Raw genomic sequence first — 23496 nt, forward strand, 5'->3', positions numbered from 1 at the left:
AAGTTACATCACTTATTTGAAGGCACCTTAGCCCAATAGTTAATTGTTATTACCATATGTATGCAGGGGACATTCTGGCTAGGTTCAATCCAATTATTTGAACTACACAAAATGAAACAAAATCCACCCCAAAAGAAAAAGAGTTGTGCCACACTGCCTCATTCCAAATCAAATTTAGTTCCATTATCTTCCTTTAATATCCAGTTATCCTTTTTCTTTATCCTTGTACACTTGTGCTCCCTCTAACAAATTTCTGTGACTGTACCTTCCACTTTATCCTAGTGCTCCAATTGTATCTATCTCTAATTAGCATCTATATTTTTTTTCCTTTTTGTGCTGCATATATACCTCAGTATATACCACCGCTATAGTTCCCCTTGATGCTCTTAAGAAACTTGAGAGCTTGAATAATACATTATTACTGCCCAATTGGCCTAACAAGAATAAAATTCTTTAATCTCTTAAGTTGTATATGTACATTCCTTGGTGAATAGTGACTTAATCTCAAAGAAAAGAATCTCATTTTGATAAAGCAACTTGACATTTGTGACTACAATTATTAAGAATAAGTGGACCTTGGCAAAGCCATGCTATTCCAAAGAATTTGTTCTGGCTGGAAACCGTGCATCAAGGTTAGCCCTATCCCTAACATAAGATTAAGCTCAATTTATTGAGTTTATTAAAATGATGCATAAAGTTTACAAATAAGTTATTATTGTTGTGAACATATATATTGCAGCTCTAATTAGATATAGGAACAATGGCACTCAAAAGTGAGGCAGTTGGATCAGAAATTTGTGCATCTTTAGGATTGGATAAATATGAAAATGGGGTTTCAGGAACTCCCAGAGTTCTTTTAATTCTTTCTTCTGTTCTTGAGAGAACCATTTCAAAGAATGAGAAGTTATTGAAGGTGTCAAAGAAGAAGGATGCTGTTACAATCTTCCATGGTATGAAGGCTCCAATCTTAAGCATTCAACAGTATGTTGAGCGCATTTTCAAGTACTGCAAATGCAGCCCTTCTTGCTTTGTTGTTGCATACATATACATCGAAAAATTCCTCCAACGCACGGATGCTTATCTTACTCCCCTCAATGTTAATCGGATTCTAATAACAAGCATTATGGTTGCTGCAAAGTTCATGGATGATGAGTAAGTACTCCTATCACATAACCAAATTAGATGCAGCAACCAAATTAGATGCAGCAATGTTTTTATTAACTCCATGCAGCTTCTTTTTTTCTGTCCCAACATCCTCTTTTGTAGCATTCATTGTTTGATTTAGTTTCTTTATGTAATTGGCAGCATGTATCAGAATTCATTCATGAATTACTCACTGAAATGCAGGTGTCATGAGAACGCCTACTATGCCAAAGTGGGTGGCATAAGCACCGCAGAACTGAACAGCTTGGAGTTGAACTTTTTGTTCAATTTGGATTTTAGACTTTTTGTCACCCCTGAGGTCTTTGGGAAATACTGTCTCCAGCTTGAAAAGGAAGGTCTTCACAACCGAATTAACCTGCTGGACTAATTCCTGGGGATTAAATGTAGAGTAGACTAACATATATGAAACTGTATGTGCACCCAAACTGGCAGGCTTCAGCTACAAAGGCATATGATAAACCCAATGCTATGTCTTATTTCTCTCTCCCTTTTTGTTCTTTTGGCAATGTAGTTAAATGAAGCATAATTTAGAGCATAGCCTTGGCTTGAGCTAATCCGCCCCTGGTCTCTATGTATGCGGCCAGAAGCGAGCAGGATATTTGGCTACTGAGGTTTCGCCAAACCAAATCAATGACAAAAGAAAAAAGAATAATAAATGCCTTGGTGCTTGTTTCTGCTTGTGTGTTCTATGTCAATATTTTGTTTGCATTGTCATTTTCGCGATTAACATCAATTTTTCTCTTTGATGACTATGAGACCTTAAGATCCAATTTGTTGATTCTGTATCAAAGAAAATTGCCATCAATGTGGAGATGTCTCGGATTATGTTGCCCTCAGTGTTTTACCTGAAGAGATGCATCAGTTTCCGAACCTTATATTTGAGTTGCGGATAGAACAAAGAAAAGAAAATAATTTTGTAAAAGTATGCTAAAAGAAAACTAATTTCTAAGTAACATTTTCCTTTTCTCTCTCCCCTATTTTTTCCAGATTGGAGTTTTTAGTGTGCCAATAATCAATTGCCCAGCAAAAGATTCGGATGAGTTAGATTCAAGCATTGAAAGTAGAGAATTACAAACAACCCTTCATTCAACACACCCCACCATAGGTAAGCATGTTATATTTAACTTCACCAAATATAAGAGTAACCACATTGATAAGAACACATTAACGAAAAACTGAAACAGGAAAAATGAAATCATTAAACAGGTGGATATACATGGGGGACCAATTTTTGCAAAACTTTTCATATTGCGTAATTCCTACACAACTCACTCCATTGTATATTTCAGTATAAAACTTTGAAAAGCCTTCATAAAGAAGGGGGGGAAAATACCCCCAAGATATTGCCCATTAAGTATAAACCTACAAGGAACAGAAAAGAGAGAAAAAATTTAGGCTGTGATAATTTGGTAGAAATCTGCAACTTCTCTACAAATGGAACTGTCTCAAGAAACCCAACAATGTAGAAATTTGGAGAAGACAAATCGTTGCAAAACCAACTGTATGCAAATTGAGGAGAGGAAGAGCTAAACTGCAATGACTGACGGTAAACCTTCATCCCTTAACCAGAAGCATTCTTCCTTGCAGCATAGACACGGTAAGCTGCCAGTCCAACAATGGCCACTGCAGCTCCAACTGTCAAAGGCACAAAATGACTTAGAAAGAAACAAATAAAAACTGAAAGCTTAACAGAGCAATTAAACTTGGGCTTATAGTCACAATAATTAGATGATGCATTAGAAACAAGAGGCAAACATACACAAGGGTAAAACAAATTTTTAATCAGTAAAGCAGCAAGACCATGACATGAAAGATAAAAGCAAACTCCATATAAATCCAGCGAGGTTGTATAAGAGATCAAAATATGAAAAGACATGAGACATAAAATCACTAATTTCAAATTGCAAAGACTGGCATACCAGAAACGAACATAAGTGAACGGTTTATTAGACGGTGGTATTGCTTTCGACTTCTCCCAGCTTCAGTTTCAGGAATGCTCAAATGGGGGTGTTCTGCAGCACTTACAATCCTACGAAATACATTATTGAGATCACCCAACTTTGCGCTGATTGGTATAGGAGCCTCTATTCCCATGTCCTGACTAACCTAAAAAAGCAAAAGTGGCATTGAAATTTGTTAAGAATGGTTTAATGCCTAAAAGCTGCTATTAGTTTCAAAATAATCAATACAATTAATGGAATAGTAGTCAAGTGAACAATTAAAAAGTCAAATAACAACAATCTTATTCTCATTATCATCACAAGCATCATTGTTACTGTTATTGAACATAAAAAAATAATAATAGTCACTAATTTCATATACTTTTTTTTTTTATAATTCCATAGTTACAACAGGAGATGGGGAATTTGTACCCTAGATGTCACGGACACACTAAGAGATGTCAACCAGTTGAGCTACAAGGCTCTTGGCAGTCAATAAGTTAATATATCTTTGTAGCTATGCAATGGAACATATAGTCATAGACATATCTAAATATTTAGATATAATTGTCAACCAAAGCCACAAAATACCTAAAATGGGGAAATCGAGTCCAAGTATTTCAAGTTCCAACTAGAAAATAATATAACTCAAATATATTTATAAAGTTTATTTAGATAGTTTTTATCTCCGTTGGTACTTTGTTCAAAATGTTAAATTTGAGCCACCTCTTTAAGATTTAAAACTTCAGGCCATTTAGACACCTAGTACCTACGTGCTTCACAGATAATGAGGCAAACATTCACCACACTTCTAACTTCTCTAACCAATATTGTCTTTTTCTGCCAAAAAATGTTGTGCAAGTCAAATTGCAAGCTGCAACCAATATTACTCAAAAATTGATAAAGAGCTAATTTTAAAAAGTTTGCACCATATTATCAAGTAGAAGACCTGCAAGAACACACTGTAACACTGACAAGCCAACTGTAAACATCAATGTCCAGAGCAAGCAAACAATAAAAACCACTAAATATAATTTGGGGAATATTAAGCTTGCATAATAGAATCTGCAGGATATTTTAATCTCGCAATAAAGTATATACCCTAGTAGAATCTTGTATGGCCATGGGAAATGAATTCAGGTCATCTTTAGCTGCAACAATGAGGCAAGGCACCTCAAAGCCAGTATCCTCACCATGACCAGCAACTTCTACCAGCAATTCAGTTGCTCTCTTCCATGATACCACATCAGAACTGCATAAGTAAAATGCATTAATTCTCAGAAACTCCTAAGTATAAATGCAAACTATAAAAATAGTACAGGTCATGAATATATATGTATTGAAATACTGTTTAGTGCAAACTTAAGTTCACCTATCAATAAAGGGGAATTTCCTATGAAATTTAGAAAATATAAAGAGCAAATAATAGCTACCCAACATTCTCATCCATAAAATTTAGTAATCCTATACTAAAACCACCATAAGATTAGTAGTAAAATTGATATACAAAAGAGTAATATGAATACATGGCCCTAGATTGATATATGAAGTTTGAAAAAGTCTAACTAAACTAGATAAAAATAACTGACTGTTGAGTGTAAGAAAGTTGAAAAAACTAATTGTATGCTCACGCACAGAGACAGTGCTATAATTCATTTCAACGCCAAATACGACAATAGTTACAGGCTTTTGTTTACCTGTCATGAACAAATATTGCAATGTCACACGTAGCCAAGGATTCTTTATCAGATAGCAATTTACTCACTCCATCTTCAGGTATCTCTTTCAACACAAGGGTCTTCTTTATTCCCTGAAGCAAATAACAAACAAATACTCAGGAAAAAGAGTGGGATATCAGCAAAATTAGATACCACAGCAACTCAGAGAGCATTTAGTGATGCATGATGAATAGCACTCACCCCCGGTTGATCAACAACATTCACTGCATAACGCTCTTCAGTGCTTGAATTATAATTATCAGAAACAGGCCTGAAGTTTCGATTCATCAACAGCATATGTTATATTACTTGGGGACGAAATTAAATTACTAGGACAATCAGACTTAAAAAGGATGATTCAGAAGACCTTCCAAGAAAAGAATTCAGTAATGCAGACTTTCCAGCCTTGTTGGGCCCAAAAACGAAACACTGGAAAACATTTCTGTCTGTCTGCTGCTTCTTGCGATCCAAACGCCTTCTTCTAGTCACACGGAAAGCAGGCAAAGGATCGCCAGGATACCCAATGTATATAAGATTCTCCATGCTCCAAGATGGGTCTAAAAGTGTCATGAGGGACCACTGTGACCACAAACATATCTCAAAAAGTTCAGCACAAGTTACCAGAGAATCACTAAAGTTGACAGAAGTTCAAGTGTATGTATAAACATGTTAGCAAAACAGTAAAACTTCACGTATGAAGAGATGGGCAAACTGAGATCTAACAAATTGGTAGATTGATTTAAAAGATTTGCAACATTGCCACCCGAACCTCCACAAAAAAATGATAAAATGGGAGGGGGGCCTACCTCTGACAAAAACCCATCAAGTGATAGACCTCCAAATGCATCTTTCTCTGCTGCATCCAAGTATGGGGCTTTCTCCCAAGGACTGGCGAAAGAATTTTATCAAACATTAAAAACCCTTAGTGTCTAATCATTATAGTTATTGATAAAGATGCATTGATAGCAAGATTTATGAGGATTAACTTAGTGAACATGAGGCCAAGCAGGATTTCTCTTGGTAGAGGAACATAAGACTTGTAAAAAAGTAAAATAAACCACATAATAAATTATCTTAAGAAAACCAAACTACCTCTCAGCAGCTGTGGAAAATAATTCCTCAATCTCACGAGGTCGTAGGGCCCCATCCTATTAGGAAGAATAAGCATATTGTCATGATTTTAATAAATTGGAAATCTACTAAGCTACTTGAATAATTGTAGGCTACACAGTAAGTCCTGATTGTACAAATTATACTATAAGCTAATCAACCAAATTGGAAAGACAAGTATTGAATAGAGCGCAGAATAAGACATACTTGATTGTTGTCAAACAATTCAAAGATTCCCTTCAGATACTCGATGGCTTCATTTGTCAGCTCCACACTCTACACAAATGATAATCAACAGTAGCATTTTTTAACAAACATTATGCACTTCACAAAAACATGCAACAGTTTCAGTTGGAAGGTTTTGACTGAAAGGGGGGCAGGGCGGTATATGGTTTGTAAATGATTCCATAACATATCATATAAAATCATGACTAAGTGGCATGTTATAGTCAAAAAATTAAACATATTAGAACTGAAATCCATGCACATCCCCCCGAAGGTGGGAAATTTAGGGACCGTAAGTCCTCAATGCCAAGGCCAACCAAATTCAAGAGGCACAATTTATTTGAGGTAGGGCTTATTCTAGTCCCTGATGGCCCCAGATTTGTCATACTTGACAGTTAATTATATTTCAAAGTCTAAATGCAAAAACATTTGGTGATTAATCACAAGCTCAGGATATATAACAGAGAATTATGGCCATGTATTGATCATAGAAATCATGATTACCCCCTGATCGAGGAATCACTCTGAAGCAAACTAGAATAGGCATGAGAAAGCCTGGTCCTCCAGGTGGGATCCCAGCATACATTTAAAACGAGGGAAATTGAGGTCAAACCAATAGTATGTGTTACAACAAGATTTGAAGCTCAGCCCAAGCTGAAACCCAAAAAAATGGCCAACAAGATGCCACCACTAAAAAGGGGAATAATTAATACCAGACTCCACCCATTTACAAACGAGATAACCAACAAACAACTCAGATACTTGTAAAACAGGGTCTAATGATAAAGAAAAGGAAAAAACAAGTAACAAACCAAACAGCACTAGCATAGTGGCAACTAAAATCCATCCCTAGAAACTATAAATGCACCCAAAAAAGAAAACGCATGACATTCCATGCATGCTTTGAGTGCAACAGTCGGGCTTTTTTTTTCACCATATCAACAATGCTGACCAGTGATAATTAATTTAAACACAAGGATTCATATTTATTTATCAATATTTTTATATCAGGGTTCATATTAGCACGACCTGCAAACAACCTGTTTGATAGGGCTCCACCACTCACAAACAATAAAATTTGTTCTGGCAAACTTTAGTTGGGCTTAAGGCTTAGTTGTTATTTGAGTAAGTGATGGTTATCATAAAAATTGACAAAATAGAGCACTGGACTACCAATATTCTTGGCAATGGATCATGAAAAATCTAACTAAATTCCCTTCACTTCCAGAAACCAAATATATTATTTCAGCACATCAAATAAGCATTCTATCATTTTAAGAAAACCGTGGGTATTATAATAATTGTACTTTAACCCAAGAAAACATTACCTGATCAGGAGCTCGTTTGAAAGAAGATGGAAGCAGTTCATCTGCAAGTTTGATATCATTATTGTATCCAAATTTTCTTAGGACAGTCCATGTTGTCTCAAGACGCCCTTTTTCTATGAATAGTGCATGAAGAAAGAGGAATCCTGTCAAAGTAAGCCCACGTTCATTGACTCCTTCTGGCAATTTTTCTGCCACAACCCTCTTAACGCCTATTATTTCAGAAGGTTGTAATGGAGCATTGAAACATTTCACCTGTTTACAAGAGATCCCTCATTAACTTTAGCAGAAAATATTAAAACTTAAATAGACTTGAAACTTGTATGCAAGTATTACAAGATCATTCTCAAATTGTCAGGAGCTGAATAATTGGACATAAAACAAATATCAAACTTGGAATTCAGGTTGCAAACAAAGGATGAACAGAAACCTGAAAATCATTCAACTCAGCATCACTGAGGGCGCCATCCCTGTCATGGTCACAAAGAATAAATATCCGCTTCAAGGCACGCACACATCGGGGCTTCAAAGTCTGTGTTTCCTGATCAAATAGTGGACCAGTCGGATGAAGCACAGCTTTTTGTGCATAGTAGAAAACCTCAGGGATCTACAATTAGAAAATTTTCAACATTAATTTCCAAAAAATTTAGAATGATAAAGCAAAAATTACAAACAATGTTTCAGATAAATAGTCCTAGAATAAAAAGGAAGAAGATGAAGAAGAAAATAAATAGAGGTCCAACTAAATATAGGACTATTGCACTAAAGAGATCAAAAACAATGTATTTTCTATTACTATAAAAAAAAATCCACATTACAAGGAACCCAAAAGGGCAAAAAATCTAGATATTATAGTATAATATTTTTTTGATAGGATATTATAGTATAATATAATAAGACTGCTACATATTGCACATATAGAACCCAATTAGAGGCCTTTTCAGTGGCCAAGCCACAAACCCATCATCAGCACATATCATGCATGAATACAGACAAATTAATATCATTCCTTCTATGAAAATTGAACCTAATCAACAGAAATTTGTTTACTTTGATCTCAAACTAGATTTCAAGAAACAGCATTTATCATGATCTACTGTGTCTGTATTGATTAGACAAGTTCAAAATGTCATCTTATCTTCATTACCCAAACATTAAGTTTATTTCTCAAGTTCAATCTTTTTCTTTAAGATCAGTAGAAAGTAAGAAGCCAATTGTTCTTTTGCTTCTATTTGCTCTAAGAACTGGCTTCATGTTCAAACCTATTAGATTCACATATATTCTTGGGCCACGGTATCAGAAGAAAATTTGAAAAAATCAAAAATTGAAATTTACATTTATGCATCGTGTTAGCATGGCATTATAGTTCCATCTAATAGCAACTGATATTTTAACTTCAGATTAAAAACTGAATGCTTACACAGACATTTTCTGCTTTACACAACAAATTATAGTGGTCTGAAGACCCCCAAACATTTTACCTTCTCTTAAAATGTCTACCCTATACCAAAAATGTAGGAGCAAACATAATGTGGCTCTAATCATGTTTAAAACAAATCTACAATGATATATATTCCATCAGCAAGATTAGAATAGTATAAAGGATTGATGTGTTTGAACCACAAAGGAGCTCAAAAACAAAGATAGAAAAATCATTTAAAGAGAAGGGGGAAAATAAAAAGACAAACAGAAAGGAGCATCAATACATACCTGAATATGTTTAAAGGCCGAACATTCAATGCAAGTTTCAATCTCCCGAAATTGTTGCATTATTGGTGACATCACCTGTTCCAGGCTCAGCTGCTGGTTATCATCTCTTAAATCCAGCTTACAACCCACCACTATAACTGGGACCTTCACCTATGCATCAAATTCCACACATCCACATCATAGACAACAAACAATCAAAATCAAAGTGGCTCCATCTATTGCTATGGCAAACAAATTTCCAAAAATCTAGATAAGCAAGAAAGCAGAAGAACTCCATTTATAACCATGCATGATTTTACAGTCAAGCATGAGGTTTCCAGAAGAGTAGCTCCTTGCCCTCTCTCTCGCTCTCTCTCTCTCTCTCTCTCTCTCTATTTCTTCCTTAAAAGATGCCCTGGGATGAATCTTGCCTCAAGCAATGCATGTAGAAAGAAAATTAGAAAACTATATTAAAATGAATAATAGAGACCTCTAATTTACGAAGCTTTGGCAGCCAGAAAGAACTCAATCGATCAAGTGTAGAAGGCTCATCACACGCATAAGTTAGCACAACCGCATCAGCCTTCTTCAGTTCTTCAGCAACTTTACCATCATCCTCCACTCTAATTAAGAACAGAACAATAAAATATTCAACATTGAACTGGATATATCAGTGCAATTAGTGTAATAAAAGCTTAAACTTGTATGCATTTCAAGTTTCCAAAATGAAAAACTCAACTTAACAAGCCATCTAATTGTACTAAGATCAGACAAGCAGAAGCTACACTTTTCTTATGTCAAAAATAACAATAAAATCTCTATTTCAGAACCCTTGCTTAATTTTCTGTCCTCAATTTGTCAGCAACCAATCACCTATCCCAGACCCCACAGAAGTCAGAGTTTTGTGCACTAAGTACAATCTTTTTATTTGCGAGAAACAAAACTGATATTCAGATAAAGGTTAAAATCAAGAAGTAACCTTTGACTGCAATATTTTACATTTTTTGGTTCCAGAAATTGAATACTTTCACTGAGAGGGGTAACAAAAAATCCACTTCATACCTTCACTTTGTCATCAAAGACTCAGAGCCACTTCACTACACCAAACTGAACTAACCCCAAAACCTGTTTCAAACCCCGTTCTAATTTTCTTAATGGCCAAAAAAGAAAGAAAAAACTACCGCTCAGATGTAAACCCTTTTTACTCATTTACACATTGTCTCCTAATTCATACACAATTGGAAGCAAAATTAATTCACTTTATTCACTAGAGGAGGCAACCCATGTACACAGGATGTATAACAGATATACACCATTAAGTATTAACTAAGAACTAAAACTTAAACAATATAAGCAAACATAGCTTTTAAATAAGTAAATAAAATTTAAAAATAAAGCTAACAAACAAATTTTTTTTCTTGAAATGAACTAAAACGAGGCCAGAAATTATTGCATTAGCCTCAATTTTGACCATTTTTCCCATACACCAAATAACAACTTAAAGTTAGAATCTTGAATTTTTTTTTTTTCTTCTTTTCCTACATTTTCTCAGCACCCAAACAGAGCTTTCCCAAATCATAATATAATTACACCTTTCTTTTCCTACATATTCTTAATGAAATCCTACTCTCCTGTTTTACTACACTTTCTTACTAGCCAAAGAGAGATTTCCAAAACACATGAATACACCAAATCTCATTAGCACGATACAACGCAACACTTAACACCATTTTTTCCTATATAATCTCACACGCTTCTCTTCTTTTCCTACACTTTCTCAGTGATCAAACACAGATTTTCAAAATCATCATACAACAGCACCAATTCATTTCACCAGCTTCTTCTCTTTCCCTACACTTTTCTCAGCTACCAAACACAGCAATTTAAAATCAGAACAATAATTAAACAATATACACACACGTACCGAGACGAAGTGTCGATGATAGTAACAGGCACGCGGTCGGGGTAGAAATCTTCAGGCAGCCTCGTCGGAGGAAGAACCGGCGGAACGTTCGCCGGAAAATTCTCGGCGGCGGCGGTGACGATCAAGCTGGATTTGCCGGTGCCTCTATCTCCGGCCACCACGATACGCACACCGGTCCGGCCGTACGGGTTAGCCGCTCCAGCTGAAGCTCTCGCCATTGAAAGACAAAGACAAAGACTATTTTTTTTTTTTTTTTTTTTGGTGTGTGGTGATTTTGACATTTTGTGATGTGATCTGACGGCTGAGATTTGGAGATGTTGGAATGAGGGATGCAGGGGGAAGTGATGTAATGTAACTATGGAAGTAGTGTTATCCCACTCTCTTTTTTGAATCTTGACGGATACGTTGGAAATACTAAAAAATGTCAACTAAGTTGAGTTACGTGATTTATATGAGAGAGTGTGGCAATATTGGCATTGTTATTGTTGTGAATGTGTGTTTTATTGACAAGTGTACATGAGTTTTTTTTTTTTTTTGGTTTAGGGTCCGTTTGTTTTGGGTGAAAACAATTTTAGGAAAGCATTTTCCGTAAAATAGGATGTTTGGGTGTAAAGGAAAATTCGGTCAAACGGAAAATCATTTCCGTTGACCTTCAAAAATACCCTCTGTTTACAGAAAATCATTTCCGTTCTCATTTTACCTTCAATTTACTTCCGGAAAATGAGAGAGAGAGAGAGAGAGAGAGAGAGAGAGAGAGCAGAGAGAGCCACGAACCCAGAGCCTAACTCCGGCGACCCACAAAGACCCACGATCCACCGCCACTCGCCGTCAACCCACGACCCACCGCCACTCGACGTCGACCCACGACCCACCGATCTTCGACCCAGACCCAGACCTTTGACCGTCGACCGTCGACCCAGATCGAGACTGATCGCACCCAGACCGATCGCACCCCACCGAAGACCGATCCACCCAGACCGATCGCACCCCACCGAGATCGCATCACGCTCTTCGACGTCGCCTGCGAACCCCGAGCTCCAGTCCGTCAATTGCAGCACCGCGCCGATCACACCGCGCCGCTCGATCTCGCCTCCGCTCGATCTTGTCGTTTCCCATGACCGATCTCATCGCCCATGACCAATCTCTCCCTTTCCATCCATTTTTGATCACTCTCTCGTCCTCGCTCTCTCAGTTTGACCGAATGTGGATTTGATCGAATGGAGTTGTTGTGATTTTTGTTTTTTGAAGTTTATACGTTGAAATTTCTATTATAAAATTTGTTTGGGAACTGAGAAAATAGCAAAGAAAATGTGAGAAAGTGTAGGAAAATAGTATTTTCAGTATACAACCAAACACATGAAAATATTTTCTAGAAAATTTTTCATAATGCAGCCAAACACTCAGAAAATATTTTTCTTTCCCGAAAATACCATTTCCGGAAAATATCTATTTTCCGGAAAATATTTTACGGCAAACAAACACAGCCTTAGATTGTGATTAAATTGTGAGATGAGAATGAGATGTATCCCCACTTTTGCCAACTAGATAGGTGAATTGTGCATATTGTACTAGATTCATTTCAGAACGTTGAGGTGATGTAAGAAGCCTTATCTTGTTTGATTTTTTTTTTTTTAAATATGTAAACTTATCTTGTTTGATCTAATGTAGTATTTGATTGATGAATAACTTTTTAAAAAGTCTTTAAGGAACAAATAAATAAACTGTGTATTCAACTTATTTTAAATATCATCTCAAAAAAGTTTCAAATATATATATATATATATATCATCTCAAAAAAACACTTATTTTGAAATAAATTAAATCAAGAAAAATAAGTTTATTCAAGCAATTTACATTGTATCTTGAATAAAAAAAATTTACTCGCTTATTTTGTTTAATGTGTAAAGTATGGGATATCTTAAAAAACTTTACATAGTTTGCTAAGTTTTAAACTTAAGATTTTGTGGATTTTTGTTAATTCAATTGGTAACATTTTTTTATCATCTAATAAGATTTGAGATTCAAATTCAAATCTCATCTATCCATAAAAAAAAATATATATATATATATAACTCGGGATTTCAAGGATAAATAAAATAAAATAAAAAATTTATCTACACCATATTTTAAACACAAGACTCTTTACCATAAAGCTCCAAGCTGATGAAACAAGAAAATTAACACTACGGCCTATGGCCCATTAAATGGTGAGATTTCTGTTTTTTTATTTATTTGCTGTGGTACGATCCAAGTGAATTGAGTCAGGTATTTTGGGCTCGCAGTCAAAACCAAGTCAAGCCCATTACTATTCTAAATGGGCTCAACACATGAGCCTTTTAAGAACAAGGTGGATCTTTTAAATTTGGTTTAGGACAATTTTGAGCTTAACTTCTATTATGTTACCAAAACATTTTAAAATATTAAATTCAGTGGTCAGTGCAGCACAAGATTTTTATACTTTTTATGTCGGCTACATTGATTGATTCAAATCAGCAGTATGTTAATTCTCAAACAAAAAAAAAAAAAATCAGCAGTATGTTGAAACCCAGTGGAGCACAATGTATAAAGGTTGATTTTCTTTTTTTGAGAACAAGGTAATCCAAATTTTATTAAAAGAAACAGCGAACTACAAAAAAAACAAAAAACTAAACTCAAGGAAGATCCGACTGGAGAACAACCTCCACGTCCTCGGGTAAGTCTTCTACCCAAACCTCAAGATCTGCAGATAGAACTGCTTTTTTAGCTAAACTATGAACTAATTTATTCCTATCCCTCCTAACATGTTGGAACATACAGTTTCGAAGTCCTCCACCAAGTCTTTTCGTCTCGTCAATAATATGGCCAAACAGCAATGGACAGGGACCACAACGCAACAAAGCCTGAATAATAGTAAGACAATCACCTTCAACAATTACGTCGAATAAACTCATCTCCCTTGCAAAAATCACAGCCCTTCGCGCCGCCAAAGCTTCAGCCATCTCAGCTGACTGCACCTTGCCCAAATTCTAACACAAAGCCCCAATAGCTTGCCCGGAATGATCTCGACATACTACACCAATACTTGCTATACCCGATTCTTCAAAAAAAGCTGCATCAAAATTTATTTTGAAAAGATCTTCAGGCATAGGAGACCAGCGGACCACAGGACGAGGAATAGACGCACCATGGTCCTTAGAATTCGCGTTCCAGAATTCATCAACCAACCTTTGAGCATGATCACCCATCTCATGAAGCTTCCAAGATGGTTGGCGTTCCCTCATCCGATTCCGACGCTGCCACAAACACCATGCCACAGTAGCGAACATAGCAACCTGTCTATTCGACCCAGTTGTAAAAACTTCCTCCAGTAATTCATAAAAGGTCCGAAACTTCTTATGAGCCAAAGAACGAAAATCCTGAAGCGACATCCAAACTGACCGCACCTGATCACAGAGCCATAAACAGTGCACAATCGACTCCGTATGCTCACCACAACCATCACATTCCACTTCAACAGGGATATGTCGAGCTTGTAAGTTCTGTTTCGTAGGCAAAGAGTCCTTTGCAGCACGCCAAATAAAATGCCGAATTTTATTCGGAACTCGCATCTTCCAAATTTTCTTCCACACCAGCCCATTACTACCCGAAACTGATGAACTTGGCAGAAGACTAGACTCAGCAGATACTAGCATACGGTATGCACTCCGAACACTATAAACCCCATCACTAGTTAGAGGCCAAATCAGAGTATCTTCAGCCCCATCCTCACATACCTGAATCCTCCTCACCAAATCAGCCTCCCACAGAATTAAACACCTCTCAAGACGACCCAGGTCCCAAACTCTTGTATCAGGGAAGAACAAATCACAAACCCGATGGACAGGATACTCACTTCTAGGAGAGATAATCTTACTATGATTAAGATTAGGTAGCCACCTATGTCTCCACACATCAATCAACTTTCCATCACCAACCCTCCAAATAGCCCCTTGTTCAATAACTCCTCGTGCTTGAAGAATACTTCGCCAAGCATAAGAACATTTAGGATGAACCTCCGCCTCAAGTATATTACCCTGTGGGAAGTACTTTGCACTAAAAACTTTAAAAAGAAGGGAGTCTCGATTATGAAAAAGACGCCACACCTGTTTAGCTAACAAAGCATTATTAAACTTCTGAAAATCCCGAAACCCCATACCACCAATTGATTTTGAAGAGCAAAGAGAACTCCACTTCACCCAATGAATCTTCTTAGCATCACCCGACCCCCACCAAAATTTTCGAACCATGGCTTCAATATCTTTACAAAGACTGACTGGAAGCTTGAACACACTCATTGAGTAGACTGGGATAGATTGGACTACTGCCTTTATCATAATCTCCCTCCCAGCTTGAGACAACAGCTTTTCCTTCCAACCTTGCATACGACCCCATATTCTTTCTTTTATTTGAGTAAAGCACGCCTTCCTATTCCTTCCCATAAAAGAAGGTAAGCCCAAATATTTCTCATAATGCCTAATGGCAAAGACATCAAGGGCTGCTTTTATGGCTTCCTGAGTTACTTCATCTGTATTCCTGCTGAAGCAAAGAGTAGTCTTTTCCTTGTTAATCACTTGGCCTGACGCTGACTCATAACAGGCTAATAGCTCTTGAATTTTATTGCACTCATCTAGAGTAGACCTGCAAAAGATCAAGCAATCGTGTGCAAAGAATAAATGAGTTAGTTTCAGGCCATTTCGACAAAGTGAGAAACCTTGAATTTCACCATTCACTGCAGCACCTCGTAAGAGTGCATTCAACCCTTCAGCACAGAAAAGGAACAAATAAGGAGAAAGAGGATCTCCTTGTCTTAACCCTCGAGAAGGGATTATCATACCCTTCGGCTCCCCATTCACCATGATAGAATATGAGACAGTAGTAATACACTCCATAATCAAAGCTACCCATGCACACGGGAAACCCATCTAAAGAAGAATTTTTTTCAAGAAACACCCATTCCACCCTATCATATGCCTTGCTCATATCTAATTTCATAGCCATAAAACCTTTCTTCCCTGTACAACTATTCTTCATATGATGCAAGGATTCAAAAGCAATTAAAATATTATCAGTGATCAATCTATCAGCAATAAATGCGCTCTGAGTCTCAGATATAATGGAATTAAGAATAGGTTTCAGGCGATTAGCAATCGTCTTACTAATAATCTTATAAATCACATTACACAAACTTATAGGCCGAAAATCTGAAATCCTCTCAGGGTTGGGAACTTTGGGAATCAAAGTAATAAAGGTATGGTTAATAGATTTAAGAATAAACCTTGAGTTTAAACAAGATAAAACTGCTTGAGCAACATCCATACCAATATCACTCCAATAAGTTTGGTAGAATAAAGGCGGCATACCATCTGGACCAAGGGCTTTTAGTGGAGCCATTTCCTTGATTGCCATCCCCACCTCTTCACTAGTAAAAGGCCTCATCAGATCTACACTCATAGACTCCGTAACCACAGCATCGACCCCATCCAACACCCTATCAATTGCCTGTGGATTCGAAGAAGTAAACAAATGAGTATAGAAATCAGTAATGATACTTGAGAAAACCTCTTCATCCTCCTACCAGACTCCATTCCCATCACACAACCCCTTAATAAAATTCTTCCTCTTTCTTTGAGTGGCAGTCCTATGAAAGAACTTTGTATTTTGATCACCATTCTTCAACCATTAAACCCTGAACCTCTGTTGCCACATCACCTCCTCTTTTTCATAAAGTGCATTCAACTCCGACTTCATTCGAATAACCTCCTCATGCTCCCCAGTCCTAGTCGAAACCTCTTCAGCTTGCCATAATCGATCCTTTACTTGTTTTATCTGTTGCTTCACATTACCAAAATGAACCCGACTCCAGGACTTTAAACTTTTCTTACATCTCTTAAGCTTAGTGGTTGCCACGAACATGGGAGAACCAGTAGGGGCACAATCCCAAGCCCTCGCTACCACCTCCTTACACTCAGGATCAGAAGTCCACATTACTTCAAACCGAAAAGGCTTTCTGCGCCACTTTTGGTATTCTCTATGCCCATCCAAAGCTAGAAGGAGTGGCCTGTGATCGGATGTAAAGCAATTCAAATGCTTCACTCTCCATGTAGGAAAGCGAGTCAACCACTCATAATTAGCAATGCCCCTATCTAATCTTTCCCAAATCCACTCCCCCCTTCTCCTACCATGCCAAGTAAAATCTGGACCAGAAAACCCCAAATCAACAAACCCACAATGGTCCAACACATCCCGAAAATTTTGCATCAAGTAATGAGCCCGAGGAACCCCTCCTCTCTTTTCTTGCACCTCCAGCACCTCATTAAAGTCACCCAAAACACACCATGGCATCTTTGGTTTAGAACTAAGCATTCGAAGCATATCCCATCCCTCATTCCGATGACCAGTATCGGGCTCCCCATAAAAACCAGTCAACCTCCAGGCCTTCTCCGAACCACCATGCACAATAGAATCAATGTGGTACTTTGAGAAACTATCCACCCACACATCCGCCCCTGCTTTCCATAAAAGAGCTAAACCTGCCCTTTCATCATTAGAAACCGTAAAACACCCATCAAACATAATGCGATCTCTTACCCATCTCATATGCTCCTTAGTAGACCATGTTTCTGAAAGAAACACAATCATGGGATCTTGTGCTTGCACAATTTCAGCAAGCTCTTGAACTGCACGCCGGTTCCCAAGCCCCCTGCAGTTCCAAGCTAAGATTTTCATGGCTGTCGACGGGGCTGAGCATCAGCCTCCACCGATTGAATTTTAATTTCTAAAGCTTGTTTCTTTCTACTATCAACTGCAAGGCCCAATTCTTCACTAGACACCTCCCTTGGTCGCTTCAGAGAACACAACTCTCCTGAAATTATTGAAGGTGTACAGCCAACATCAGATTGAAGTGCATAATTTGTCACCCTCCCTATTGACTTCTCTACCGACCCCCCCCCCCCCTCCAATTCCCTTGCAATCCCGATTCTGCTGCAGGGATTTCAAGGATAAAAAAAAAATATATATATATATATATATCTAAAGCATTTTTAGACCATATTTTAAACACAAGACTCCTTGCCATAAAGCTCCAGGTTGATGAAACAAGAAAATTAACACTACGGCCTATAGCCCATTAAATGGCGAGAGATTTCTGTTTTTATTTTAATCTATTTTTTATGGTACGATCCATGTAAATTGAGTTTGGGCTCGCAGTCAAAACCAAGTCAAGCCCAATACTATTCTAAATGGGCTCAACACATGAGCCTTTTAAGAACAAGCTGGATCTTTTAAATTGGTTAAGGACAATTTGGAGCTTAACTTTTATTATGTTAAAAAACATTTAAAATATTAAATTCAGTGCAGCACAAGATTTTTATACTTTTTATGTCGGCTACATTTGATTGATTCAAATCAGCAGTATGTTGAAACCCAGTGCAGCATAAGGTATTAAGGTTGGTTTAATTACAACTGATCACAATTTTTGCAATTCTTTGTCCTCCCAAGTTGGCACCTCTGCATTCTGCTATTTGAAAAGCACCCAAAAACTAGGGTTTGACTTGTATTTAGTGTACTTGAGTATTAGACGGAAACCTTACTTAAACTTTAAAACCTCTGAAAATAATATTTTCTTAGACTAAGTTCTCTTTATAGATACTCTCTTTTGTATAGTATTAATAGAGTCATATTAACGGATGCCCTTAGGACAATTATTAATAAATGAGAATAGGAAAATTTTGACATTACTTTTATAGGAAATATAAAAAGCTGTTAATAATATTTATTGTTTTATCATTCTCATAAAATATTTCTAAAAATAGCTTCTAAACCAATACTCTAAAAGTATTGGTTATCATTTCTCATTTAGTATTTATCACCAGTTAAAGATATTAATGATGTAGTGGTCGATGTTGATGATCCATACGAAGATTTGAAATGATCGGCGAAGCCATGAGAATTTGCTTCAGGGAATGGAATTGAAGGAGGAGGAAATTTTTGAAATGAATATATGTTTCTATTTGGTTGGCGTAGCTCACAACGCAAAGAGCTGGGTGGTTGTGAAAATTTAATAACTAGAAGGCTTTCTCTAGCACACTATTGCATATTTGTAAACCAGAGAATGTGAAAATAGCAATTTGCTCCCTAGTTCTTTTGTGAAATTGTGGATAGTCTATTGTTGGAATTTTATTTTTTAATAATAAATTACACTAACTTCTTTTAAGGTTTTTGGAAATGTCAAAAACCTCCTTCTATATTTGAAAATGAAACTTTCACCTCTAGTGATTATTATTCATATTTGGTTTCTTCAAAAGAAGAGGAATAAATTTCTTATTATATAATCAATATGGTTATTTAGCCTTTTTTTTAGATTATTCTAGAGGAGAATTTAATTTGAAAAATACTATTTTAAAATTTTAATACCCAAAAAGAAAAAATTATGACCATGGATTTTTGGTGTGAGAAACAGTGGACTATTTGTTAGGCTTGGTGAGGAGACAGAATTTTTACATATAAATTAATGATGGTTCTGAAATATAGGATAAGTCCCCTGTGATGCTATTTTTGTCCTTTATGAGGAGAGTTAATAATGCGAAATTATTGGATATTTTAGCAGTTTTTCTTCTGACTGGGTACTGTTATAAGTTTTTCTTAAATTATTTGATTATTGAGTAAATGGTATCTAAAAAAATGTTTTAGGGGATATCTGAAGATTTTAGAGGAAGTGTTAGGGAGAAATTTTTTTGTGGTGAGCTAGTTGAGGTAAGTAACATTATCCTAATTGGTTTTATTTTCCTTATGCTACTTAATATTGTTTATAAAATTTTTTTTATTTCAATTATATTATTGATTTCCTCCAAGCTATCAATTGGCTATTGCAAAACTGGCTCCTTAACCTTCTCTTGTAATCCTTCATTTGAGTTTATCTTGTTTTGAAAAGGTATAAACTCACCCACCTCTTCTCCATTTCTCGCTGGAGGAAAAAACTCTACCGCTTCAAAATGTTGACCAACTCTTACTCTACCACTTTATCCAGTTTGTGACCTATCCTGATCACTTGCTCCAACTATAACAGTTCCAAACTCAGTACATCAAGCAAGCCACTTTCATCGAAAAGATTGTCTTTATATCATGAAAACACAATTATATTACAAAACCCAAAAAAGAATAAAGAAAAAAAATTAAAACGACACTAATATAACAAGAATTGGGAAATGCTTTGTTACATACACACACTATTACGCATACATTTTTTGAGCTAAAATAATGAGTTGAAGACATGATTGCAGTTTTAAAAAAATGTGTGTAACAATTTTTATCCAAATGGAAATTAAGAGCACCACAACACTAATACAAGTTACAATAATGTAAATGTGTGTACGTGCAAATTAGACTAACAAGCTTGTAAAGGAAAAATGAGCTATGGATCTAATAGTACATTTAAGTGAAAAAGCTCAAGGACAATAAAAATGGGAACTTTATCGCTTTAATGTCTAGAGAAATGTAAAAGCAAAGCAAGGAAAACAAAGAAGGCATGGAAAGTACATGGAAAACCCTTTGGAAGGGATGAAAACCACGAGCGAGCAAAGGAAAGAATGTCCCTCACTCATAGAGCTCTCTAATATGTGAAAGTTAAGGGTTTTATACAATGGTAATGTTCTTCTCAAAGAAAGTCTTTCTTTTTACCTCACTTCCCTACCCAAACTTCTGCCTTTTTCTCTCTATCTTTCTAGGTTCTTTCCCTAATTGCTCAGCAACATGTTCCTTTTATAGTACGATGAATGTTCCCAAGTACATAAGGATAGGTGTCAAGCCATGATTCCCCAATTTCAAACCCTAATACAACTATTGTACTATACTACAACTGGAGGAGAAAGAAGACACGCCAATGTCAGGGTAGTGGGATGGAGGGCGGCTTTGCTACAACGTGGGGAGTAAGCCATAGATAAGGAAAGGGACATCAGGGAGGCTAGAAGTGATGCAAGTGTCATCAGCAGTGGTCCAACACAAACTCAACCAATAAGAGGTGTTCTATACCATCTAACCATAGGGGGTCGTTATCTCCCTTTTACGCTAGTGTTGAGTGTCCATGCCAGGTGTATTTCTCACCCTTCCCTAAGATGGTCACGCTGTTGGCATGAGCTAGAGATGCTCTCCCTCAGCCAACTTTCTCCTTCCTTTCTTCATAGCTAGCCCACATGTAAGATCTGGATCCAGCCACATCAGCACTCACACATACTTTGACTGGTGTAATGTACAATGTGCCAAACTAGTTGAGAAATATAAGTCCAATGAAGTGCATTAAATGTGGTGGTTGAAGTATGCCTCCTTGATATTTCTCTGTTGCCGTTATCTTTATGTGTGTCCGAGGTTCCTCTCCCTCTTGACACTTGTCAAATAGATCACTTGAACCTCCCATACTCGTGCTTGATCAAACCTCTTCGGATCCGAGGACGCATGACTACTCGGTCATATGAGCATCTCCTCGGATGGTATACGTGCTCATCTCCAGGCATCCCCCATTGGTGTGGGCTTCCGACTGAAGGCCTCATCTCCTCGGATGAAGAGTGTTCCTCATTCAGGGCCTTGGGCCCAATAAGTTGGGCTGGGTTTTTCTCCCCCCACACAAGCAATTTACATTGTATCTTGAATAAAACTTTTTTACTCATTTATTTTGTTTAATGTGTAAAGTACGGGTATATTTTTAAAATAATAATAATGTAAATAAATAAATCTTAAAATTTTTTACATATTTTGCTAAGATTTAAAGTTAAGATTTTGTGGGTTTTTATTAATTCAATTGGTAACTTTTTTTTATCATCTAATAAGATTTGAGATTCAAATTCAAATCTCATCTATCCATAAAATATATATAACTCGGGATTTCAAGGATAAAAAATATATATATATATATATATATATCTAAAGCATTTTTAGACCATATTTTAAACACAAGACTCCTTGCCATAAAGCTCCAGGTTGATGAAACAAGAAAATTAACACTACGGCCTAGAGCCCATTAAATGGCGAGATTTCTGTTTTTATTTTAATCTATTTTTTTATGGTACGATCCAAGTAACTTGAGTTTGGGCTCGCAGTCAAAACCAAGTCAAGCCCAATACTATTCTAAATGGGCTCAACACATGAGCCTTTTAAGAACAAGCTGGATCTTTTAAATTGGTTAAGGACAATTTGGAGCTTAACTTTTATTATGTTAAAAAACATTTAAAAATATTAAATTCAGTGGTCAGTGCAGCACAAGATTTTTATACTTTTTATGTCGGCTACATTGATTGATTCAAATCTGCAGTACGTTGATTCTCAAACAAAAAAAAAATCAGCAGTATGTTGAAACCCAGTGGAGCACAATGTATAAAGGTTGATTTAATTACAACTGTTCACATTTTTTGCAATTCTTTGTCCTTTCAAGGTGGCATATATGCATTAGTGTGGTGCAGTTTTGGGTTATTTTTAGTACTAACTTTGCGGTGTGGTTTAGCTAAAATTATAACTGCACCACACATTATTTTTGCGGTTACTTGTGCAGTGTGGTGTGATGTGATGCGATTTAAAGTTTAGGCAAAACCATAACCGCACCACACCTCATTTTTACAGTTACATATGTAATGCGGTGTATAAGATGCGGTTTGAATGATTTGAAGTTGGTATATTTTTCAAATTTTAGGCTTTTTCTACCCAGCCTAAAACTAATTTTTCCCTTTGTTTTGGTCCAAGTTTTAAACTATTGAGTTAGTTTTTCTTTATTTTGGGTTGGCTTTCCTAATCAACACTTGCTAGGATTATCAAACTATTTTTTTTTTTTTTTTGAAAACTAGGGTTATTAAAATATATATATATATATATATCTAAAGCATTTTTAGACCATATTTTAAACACAAGACTCCTTGCCATAAAGCTCCAGGTTGATGAAACAAGAAAATTAACACTACGGCCTAGAGCCCATTAAATGGCGAGATTTCTGTTTTTATTTTAATCTATTTTTTTATGGTACGATCCAAGTAACTTGAGTTTGGGCTCGCAGTCAAAACCAAGTCAAGCCCAATACTATTCTAAATGGGCTCAACACATGAGCCTTTTAAGAACAAGCTGGATCTTTTAAATTGGTTAAGGACAATTTAGAGCTTAACTTTAATTATGTTAAAAAACATTTAAAAATATTAAATTCAGTGCAGCACAAGATTTTTATACTTTTTATGTCGGCTACATTTGATTGATTCAAATCAGCAGTATGTTGAAACCCAGTGCAGCATAAGGTATTAAGGTTGGTTTAATTACAACTGATCACAGTTTTTGCAATTCTTTGTCCTCCCAAGTTGGCATCTCTGCATTCTGCTTATGTTCTATTTGAAAAGCACCCAAAAACTAGGGTTTGA

The 23496-nt window shown here is 36.4% G+C and overlaps 2 protein-coding genes across 3 annotated transcripts; one reads left to right on the forward strand and one right to left on the reverse strand.

Moving 5' to 3' along the window:
• The first annotated feature begins 571 nt into the window (after positions 1 to 571).
• LOC112006670 (cyclin-P3-1) lies at positions 572 to 1838 on the forward strand. Of its 2 annotated transcripts, XM_065780273.1 has the most exons (3): positions 572 to 632; positions 740 to 1152; positions 1348 to 1838. In XM_065780273.1, exons 2-3 carry the CDS (start codon positions 761 to 763, stop codon positions 1529 to 1531), a joined length of 576 nt encoding a protein of 191 aa, XP_065636345.1. In that variant the 5' UTR covers positions 572 to 632; positions 740 to 760; the 3' UTR covers positions 1532 to 1838. The 2 variants fall into 2 exon arrangements, with proteins under 2 accessions (XP_065636345.1, XP_023894742.1); XM_024038974.2 differs by lacking the exon at positions 572 to 632 and having other exon boundaries at positions 644 to 1152.
• A 490-nt stretch (positions 1839 to 2328) lies between these two features.
• On the reverse strand, positions 2329 to 11331 carry LOC112006674 (mitochondrial Rho GTPase 1). The gene is made up of 14 exons (XM_065780279.1): positions 11096 to 11331; positions 9662 to 9794; positions 9193 to 9342; positions 7913 to 8089; positions 7486 to 7737; positions 6140 to 6208; positions 5915 to 5970; positions 5629 to 5710; positions 5190 to 5401; positions 5024 to 5093; positions 4802 to 4914; positions 4206 to 4356; positions 3084 to 3270; positions 2329 to 2799 (listed from the first exon to the last, which is right to left on the reverse strand). The coding sequence occupies exons 1-14, from the start codon at positions 11311 to 11313 to the stop codon at positions 2726 to 2728; spliced, it is 1944 nt and encodes a 647-aa protein (XP_065636351.1). The 5' UTR covers positions 11314 to 11331; the 3' UTR covers positions 2329 to 2725.
• Positions 11332 to 23496: the final 12165 nt, after the last annotated feature.

Source organism: Quercus suber, unplaced genomic scaffold, assembly GCF_002906115.3.
Source record: "Quercus suber isolate HL8 unplaced genomic scaffold, Cork oak 2.0 scaffold_231, whole genome shotgun sequence".
In the NCBI taxonomy this organism is placed as follows: Eukaryota; Viridiplantae; Streptophyta; class Magnoliopsida; order Fagales; family Fagaceae; genus Quercus; species Quercus suber.

What these genes read in the sequence shown, in the direction of transcription:
- LOC112006674 (XM_065780279.1), bottom strand. Translation starts at nt 11,313, where the DNA reads ATGGCGAGAGCTTCAGCTGGAGCGGCTAACCCGTACGGCCGGACCGGT. An exon ending in ATCATCGACACTTCGTCTCG is followed by an intron (nt 9,795 to 11,095) that starts GTACGTGTGTGT and finishes GTTCTTAATTAG; the next exon opens with AGTGGAGGATGATGGTAAAG. An exon ending in CAAAGCTTCGTAAATTAGAG is followed by an intron (nt 9,343 to 9,661) that starts GTCTCTATTATT and finishes TTTGATGCATAG; the next exon opens with GTGAAGGTCCCAGTTATAGT.
- LOC112006670 (XM_065780273.1), top strand. Translation starts at nt 761, where the DNA reads ATGGCACTCAAAAGTGAGGCAGTTGGATCAGAAATTTGTGCATCTTTA. An exon ending in GCAAAGTTCATGGATGATGA is followed by an intron (nt 1,153 to 1,347) that starts GTAAGTACTCCT and finishes ACTGAAATGCAG; the next exon opens with GTGTCATGAGAACGCCTACT.